At 59.7% G+C, this 7,918-nt stretch overlaps 1 protein-coding gene across 2 annotated transcripts; it reads left to right on the forward strand.

Moving 5' to 3' along the window:
• Positions 1-2,844: 2,844 nt before the first annotated feature.
• Fgf17 (fibroblast growth factor 17) lies at positions 2,845-7,390 on the forward strand. Of its 2 annotated transcripts, none has more exons than XM_005373644.2 (5): positions 2,845-2,902; positions 3,084-3,120; positions 5,748-5,925; positions 6,130-6,236; positions 7,097-7,390. In XM_005373644.2, the coding sequence occupies exons 1-5, from the start codon at positions 2,868-2,870 to the stop codon at positions 7,388-7,390; spliced, it is 651 nt and encodes a 216-aa protein (XP_005373701.1). In that variant the 5' UTR covers positions 2,845-2,867. The 2 variants fall into 2 exon arrangements, with proteins under 2 accessions (XP_005373701.1, XP_005373702.1); XM_005373645.2 differs by having other exon boundaries at positions 5,781-5,925.
• The last annotated feature ends 528 nt before the right edge of the window (positions 7,391-7,918 follow it).

The raw sequence follows: 7,918 nt of genomic DNA on the forward strand, positions 1-7,918 counted from the left end.
TTCCTGCCTCAGCCTCCCGGGTGCTGGGATTACAGGTGTGCGCCACCACGCCAGATTTTCCCCAGTAAAAGTTAGTGAGCCCTTGGATCTAGGAAGAAAATTGGCCATGGCTGAACCACCTAAGTGTCCTCCTCCTTGCAGCCTTTCATATTTCTCCGTGAGTCCTTAAATTGACATTCCTAGTGGCAGTTTGGACAGCATCAGTAGCAGCGTTTTTCTTCTTCTAGGAGAAGGACCCAAGACCAGAGGAGTGAAAGGACTTGCCGCAGGTCACACAGCCTGTATGGATGGAGATCAGGTCCGGAGTCCAGAGAGTGTGCTCAATACCACCCCGGCACTTGGAGCCCACCACTGGCTCCCCCAGGGGAACAAAGGCAAAAAGCCAAGAAAGGCAGGCCTGCAGGTGCGGTGGGAAGGGACAGGGAGCCAAAGATACGCACCCGTGAAGTGGGCTACCCTGCCATGCCCCAGAGCCCCCTGGCACCAGCCCCTGGCAGATCCCCAAGGCTGAGCTTGACTGCTGGCTGTTACCATGGAGACCCAGGCTGGCCAGTGACAGCAGGCTCTGTCCCCACCAACAGGAACCAGATGCTCAGCCTCAGAGGCCATGGGTATAGTGAGTGCCCCCCTGGTGAATGAACCCCAACACCCACCTTCCACCCCCAGCTCACTCCTCTAGCATGGAACCCGAGGTCTGAGCTGTCCCCTCTGACCTGTGGTTCCATCTGACCCTTGGGTGGAGAAGGCTGGGTGGAGGTAGCCTTTAGCCCCCTGCCTGGGAGCTGGTGGGGAGCTGCTATGAAGTCAAAGTTGTCCCAAAGAAGCAAGCTGTAGTCAGATGGAGAGATGGATTGGGGGAAACTTCCACCGAAGATGCAGAGATTAAAAAGCAGGCCTCAAATAGAGGGAAGAATGTGAGGAGGTAACTGGCCAGGAGGCTCAGCACAGGCTGAGGGGTGGGACAGGCTGGTGCGCGTTTGGAGATGAGGACTGTGTTCTGGGCGCTGGGCATCTGGCCCCTTACCCAGCTGAGCCACAAACCAGCTGCGGGATGCGAGGCAAGTCATCTGCCCTCCTTGGGTGTCACCAAGTGGAATGAGATGATTGAACCAGAAGATGGAGATCTGAGATCCCCTCCAGTCTGGACATTCTCTGAGTCTGATTCTGGAGCCCTGGATGCCCCCTGTTCCGGGGTGCGGGGGCTCACACTACCTGATGCAAACCAGCTCTGGCTGCTCACTCCGGGTGGAGCTGGAAAGCCCCTGTTGGAGCTGGCCAGAGCCCTGCAGGTCACCAGTGGTGTTTGCGTGTGGTTGTGTGTGCAGGCGGGGTGGCAGACCACTTTGTGGATTGATGGAGCTTAGGAAGGTGAGAGTTTCACCTCCCAATCAGCTGTTAGGTAAATAAGTCTACATCCGCAATGAGAACTCCAGGGAGCCAGAGCCTAGGAAGGGCTTCCTTCAGAGGCCCCCAAAACATCCACCCTTCCACCATCCACCCCCATCACCCACTTTTCTGCACAAGGGGACAGAGGAGAGCTGCCCATCATCAGCAAGGAGGGCATGGCCACAATCGTGGGGAAACCTGCTTACCCCATTTCCGGCTGGTTCATTCTGAGCAAATTACCCGCCAGCATGCCTCAGTTTCATCGACTACAAAGGGATAGCTGGCTCAGTACTGAGCAAAGGAGGACTGGAGGTCAAGTCTAGAGGCAGCTGGGCTCTGCACTCCCAGGCAGGAGGCATGGGGTGGGCACAGGGGCCTGAGGGATTGGGTGGGGTGGTGAATGGGGCTGGGTCAAAGTCCAGAGATCAAGGTCCTGAACATATTACAGATTTTGAGCCTGCTAAATGCTGCGTCTCTCGCCGGGTATGATGGTACACACCTGTAATCCCAGCACTCTGGAGGCTGAGGAAGGAGGATTGCCATGAGTTCGAAGCCAGCCTGGGCTACATAGTGAGTTCAAGTCCAGTCTGAACTACATAGCAAGAGCCCGTCTCAAAAAAAAGAAAAGAAAAGCCTCATCTCATCCAATCCTCCAACACCCTGAGGTATTACTGTTCCTATTTCTCAAAGGGGACTGCAGAGGCGTAAGAAAGCTTTTCTCAGATCTCCTTCTAAGACCCCCAGGTGCACCTTCCTCCCCACCTCGGCCCCAACCTGCTGCACCCATTATTAGCTGCTAGGCAGGGAGGTCTTAACCCCTCCTTCCTGGTGGCAAGGGGTGAGAGGCAGCGCCAGCGGCCAGAGGCTGCTCAAGCCAAGCCCACCCCTGCCCCCTGGAGGGAGGCTCCTCCTTTTAAGGTTGCTTCTGGGAATTCCCACCCCAGCCAGAACCTGCGACCCCAGCCCCGCTCCGTACCTGCAGCTCAGCCTTGCAGAGATGGGGCGCCGAACTTGAGGGTGGGAGCCGCTGACCCTGGAAGAGGGACAGTGCCCTCCTCCTGCCTCCTCCTGCCGGCCACACGCCCTGCACTGAGGCTGGCAGGTCCGAGTGGGTCAGGGATAAAACAGGAGCCCGCAGGGGCAGCCAGGCACTGAGAGAGCTCCTGCGGCTCCATCCCCAGCACCCGGGCAGCCCGGCCCAAGACTGGCAGTCCAGAGGGAGCAGGCACGAGTCCCCACTGGCGTGGGCTTTGTAGCCTCACTGGCCAGGAAGGTAGACACCTCACACCTCAGTCTCCCAATTGCGCCCTCCTCCCCTCCTCCCCTCTCGTCTCTCTTCTCTCTCCTCCTCTCCCCCCTGAAAACCTGTGGCTTGGAGAGAGAGACCTTGGCTCCTCTGGGACTCTACCCTCGGGGCCTGCCCACATCTGCTCCTGAATTTGGGGGCAGGGGCGCAACCACCCCAAGAAGTCTCTCCAGCGATGGGAGCCGCCCGCCTGCTGCCCAACCTCACGGTGTAAGTGTCCCGCCTCTCAGGGAGCTCGGCCACAGGTCTGGTCCCACAGATCTGGTCCCGGGCAGCCCTGCCTCCTCCCTGGGACTCCCATGGGGTGGATGGCAGGTGGGGGGGGGGGCTGGGTGTGCCCCTGGGCTGGCCTTGGGCGCCCACACCCGGCCTGCTTCCTCTCCCCAAACAGGTGCCTGCAGCTGTTGATTCTCTGCTGTCAGACGCAGGTAGGCGCCCCCTGCCCAGACCTTCCCCATCTTTGCCTGGGAGGGCAGACAGGGGGACGCACCCCTGGGCCCAGGAGGTGCTGAGGTTTGCAGGTTGCCTTTCTGGGGCTGGAAGGAGAGGGGCTAAGGCAGGCAGGCCCCCGTCTGACCACCCTCCCCGCTGCCCCGGGTCCTGCTGCTCCTGCTCTCCTGGGCTCTGGGCTCCTGCCGGCAGTGTGTGGGACCTTCCAGACTTGGAGCAGCAGGAAGTGGGTGGAGGTGACAGCCAGGTGAGGCTGGTGCCTGGGAGTACCTGAAAAGACAGGTTCAGATCCAAAGCCATTTGTGTGGTCCGATCACCACCTGCATGGGCAGCAAGGGGGCACAGTCGGATGCCCAGGTGGGGTGAGGTGACTCCTTCCCTATAGGGCAATGAGGTCAAGACCAAAGAGGTCTGTTTGGGACCGATTCAGGGTTTGCTTCTGCACACTCCCCCCTCATGCACACCTCCCACCCCCAAGCCTCAGCCCCCCGTGTGAGGAGGCTCCGTCCTTTTTTGTGATACTCAGTAAAAGTGCAGCTATTAAAATGCACTGGTCCAGAACCGCTCCGGGGAGAGATGCCTGGCTTTCCCAGGCCAGAGGCCTGCATCTCTTCCTATCCAGTGGGGACTTTTTTTTAAGGTAAATGCCTTTTCTCTGGGAGAGGGAAAGAGTTGCCTTTGAAGCAGTGGGGGGGTGGGAGAGAGAGACAACCCCCCCTTTTCCTTCCCCCTTTTGCTCTAGCCCCGTTCCAGCCCTTTTGCTTCACACATCCAGGGAGAGCAAGAAGAAAGCCCCCAGCCTGGCTGGGAGGGGGCTGGGGGTGGGCCCAACCTGTTCTGGAAGGGGAATTAGCACAATGGTGCGGCTGGCTGGGGCGTTTATGGCCTGGCTGAGGCCCCATTCAGGACTTGGGGAAGGTGGCAAGGCTGTCCGTCCCCCCCTGAAGTGCCCCCTCACTCCCTGGGCGGGGCGGGGGGGCCCACAGGCTGAACCGCAGCCATGCTTGAGGGGCCCTCTGACAAGCAGCTGTCTGCGCTGGTGGAAGGGGAGGTCTCCCCCGCGGTGGGAACATGAAAGGCATAGGCAAGGTCCCTCGGGGAGAGGGACTTGTGGGCTGTGGGCTGTGGGGGGGCGTGGGCTGCTTTTGTGAAAGGCTTGAAGGGGGACAAGGAAAGGAGGGGGTTTCGGGGGGGGCTCTTTCTGCCCCTGACCTGGAGCAGACTGCCAGGAGGGAGCTGCCCGCCAAGAGGGGTGGAGGGCCTGAACCTGGGCCAGGAGGCTTCAGCCGGGACAGGCAGGTCCCCACCCCTGGCAGGGAGGCCGTCAAGGGCCAGCCCAGCAGGTCCTCTGCCCCAAATGCTCGCCTCAGACTTTCCCAGGGTGGGGTGCACGGTGGGTCCCAAAGGCACTGCTGTCCTCCGGGGGTCCGGGAGCACAACGGGAGGGCTTTGGGGACTGGCGCTGGGACTGGGCGGAGACAGGGGCAGGTGAAACTTCCCGCCTCCTTTGCCTGGCCCTCCCTGAGGATGGAGCGGCCTTTAAGAGATTCCCTGGCTGGGTCTCGCTCTGTCCAGATGGTTGGGATGGAGCCTGGGATAAAGATGGCATTAAGGACTGGGGACAGGCTGTCCCCACACAAGCCAGCAGGAGCCAACTAGAGAGAGAAACATAAATGAAACCCATTTCTGAGCTAGAGCGGAAGCCATTGCTGACAGCTGGGAACCATCATCTCGGCGGACACCTTGCGGCGGGTACCTTGCAGGAGGTGGGCACTTTGTGGGAGACAGGGTGGAAGGAGCCCGTTTCTCCCCCTGCTCGGCCCAGTGAAAACCATGCCCGTCCTGGCACCCTACAGGGTAGAAACGGTGGGAAACAAGAGGCCCAGCGCGAGGCAACATCCCCAACTGGCCAGCGCCCCTGTGACAGCGCGGCACGGGCCAGCAGGTGGCTCTGAGGCTCAGCAGCCTTTGGGCCTGGCTGACAGCACCTCCCACTGCCGCCTCCACCTCCCTCCTAACGGAGGAGGCCGCAGAGGAGGGCGGGGCCCGGGAGGGAGACCTGCTTTTCTGAGGCCCGGGCACCCCAGGCACGAGGCAGGCAGGACTGTAAAGAAATCCTTACAAGGGCTTACAGAACCTGAGGATAAGGGCCTAAAACACCCCAGAATGTCCTCCAGTGACCCTAGCTCAAAGCGCCTGGCAGGCCATCTGCTGTGGGCACGTGAGCTGGGGCTGAGGTCTTTCAGGGCCAGGGAGAGGATCAGGGAGGGATCTGTTTTCCTAGCTAACAGAGGCTCCCAGGACCCCGGAGGAAGGGAAAGGACTTCTGTTCCTGGCAAGCTCCATAGAGCACAGGGATGGGACACTACAACCCTGAAGATCCTCTCCAGCCCCCTGAGTTATTATTCTAGGTCTTATTGCATCCCCAAAGCACACACAGAACCAGGAGGGGTCTGACCGGATGCCACCTTCCCCTTGCACCTTCTGCTCCAAAGGATACATGGCCTGTGCTCACTGCACTCACCTCCACCCCTCTCCCCCAATGGACCAGCCATGGTGTCGCCCAAAGCAAATTGACACTATTTTTCCCTTGGTAACCGCAAAGGGGGAGAATCACCCGTCTCCTAATTTTAACCAGTACGTGAGGGACCAGGGCGCCATGACTGACCAGCTGAGCAGGCGGCAGATCCGCGAGTACCAGCTCTACAGCCGGACCAGTGGCAAGCACGTGCAGGTCACCGGGCGTCGCATCTCTGCCACCGCTGAGGACGGCAACAAGTTTGGTGAGACCTGGCCCTGCCCCTGGCTACTCTGGACCAAACCCAGATCCCCAGGCAGTGAGAGCAAGGGAGAAGGGTGCCCAAGGGCCTGTGGGCTGGGAGCCTAACACCTCCCACTCCTCTGGCCTGAGCCTGGAGGTCAGACTGGCTGGGGGTTCCCCGGCTGCACCCCAAACGGACAGAGGTCCTTTTCCCTTTCCATCACAGCCAAGCTCATAGTGGAGACGGACACGTTCGGCAGCCGGGTACGCATCAAGGGCGCTGAGAGCGAGAAGTACATCTGTATGAACAAGAAGGGCAAGCTCATTGGGAAGGTGAGGCCAAGGCCCAGGTGGCCACAGGGCAGCAGGCGAAGGGCTCTGTCCTACAGGGGTGGGGCCAGACAGGGCCTCGACATACCAAGGTGAGCTGAGCCCAGCCCATCTGAGGAGGAGTAGGGGCTTCCACAGGGCTGGGACTTCTTACCCTCTTTTTCTGCCCTCCGGTTAATCATTTTCTCCATTTAAACATGCAGCAATCTGTAAGAATCCTATGCTGCAGCCCCTGTTGAAGAGGGCTAAGGACTAACAAGGTTGAAAGCTGGCACAGATGGATAAGATCCTGGCATACCGATGCATGCCTGTAATCCTAGCCAGGTAGAGGCGGGAGGATTGAAAGTTCCAGTCCAGCCTGGGCAACTTAGCAGACACTGTCTTAAAATAAAACATAAAAAAAAGCTGAGACTGTAGCTAGCATGCATGAGGCCCGGGGTTCACTCTCGACTGTATGTACAATGCACACACAGAAGCCCCAGCCCGAGTTTAGGGCAGTCCATGGGCTCCAGCTGGCAAGATGCACTCCAAAGCACCTGCTGTGGACCCCCGCCTGACGCTTGTATATACCAGGTGCCCCCGGCTGGGCACTGACCCTTGCATTACCTACATTCAGGAAACTGAGGCTCAGTGGTCAAATAGCTTACTCAAGTGACTCAGCTGCCAAATGACAAGGCTGTATGTAAGCTTGTCAAACTTGGCTTTTTCCACTGCTGCCTTGTTTACAAGGACATCCCTGTCCCCAGGCAGCTCCTTGAGCTCACTGGCTCCACTGGCCTGTGCTGGGTGCTACAAAATAGGCCCAAAGTCAGAGAGCACAGACAGGAGGACAAACACCCCTCCTCTCCTCCCTTCCCCCACAGCCCAGCGGGAAGAGCAAGGACTGCGTGTTCACTGAGATTGTGCTGGAGAACAACTACACAGCCTTCCAGAACGCCCGTCACGAGGGCTGGTTCATGGCCTTCACAAGGCAGGGCCGGCCCCGGCAGGCCTCCCGCAGCCGCCAGAACCAGCGCGAGGCCCACTTCATCAAGCGCCTCTACCAGGGCCAGCTGCCCTTCCCCAACCACGCGGAGAGGCAGAAGCAGTTCGAGTTTGTGGGCTCGGCCCCCACGCGCAGGACCAAGCGCACTCGGGGGCCCCAGCCTCTCACGTAGTGGCTAGCGGGGAGGCCGGGCCAGCTGCCTTCCCAGCTTTTCCCTTCCTGATCCAAAGACTGGGCTGGGGTGGAGGGAGAGGGGCCAGAGCACCCCAGCAAGGACCCCGAGGACAGGAAGCATCAGAGCCCCAGCTGGTAAGGGACAGGACTGCCGCACCCCGGGCTGCCACCACACACTGAAATAGGCCCTTTCCTGCCAGTCAGGGGCCAAGAGCCAGGCCCGCCCTGATCTCAAATGCCAGCCTCCCTCCCAGGGCTGGCTGGCCTAGAGGTGGACCAGTCAGCAGATTCGAGGCCTTGCCCTCACTGTCTGCAGGTGGCTGTCCTCAAATCTCCCTCCGCCTGTCCCCAGCCCCCGAACTACTCCAGGCCAAATACATACTAGGAAGGGACTTTTGGTTTTGTTTAAAAAAAAAATAAAAAGGGCTGGCCATTCTCCACATTCCACAACCCAGGCCTGCACCCCCAACCCCCAAATAAACCATTTGCCTGCAAACGGGGTTATATGAAGCTAGGTGGGCGACGG

The sequence above is a fragment of the Chinchilla lanigera genome, unplaced genomic scaffold, assembly GCF_000276665.1.
Source record: "Chinchilla lanigera isolate Chin_1 unplaced genomic scaffold, ChiLan1.0 scaffold00002, whole genome shotgun sequence".
NCBI lineage: Eukaryota > Metazoa > Chordata > Mammalia > Rodentia > Chinchillidae > Chinchilla > Chinchilla lanigera.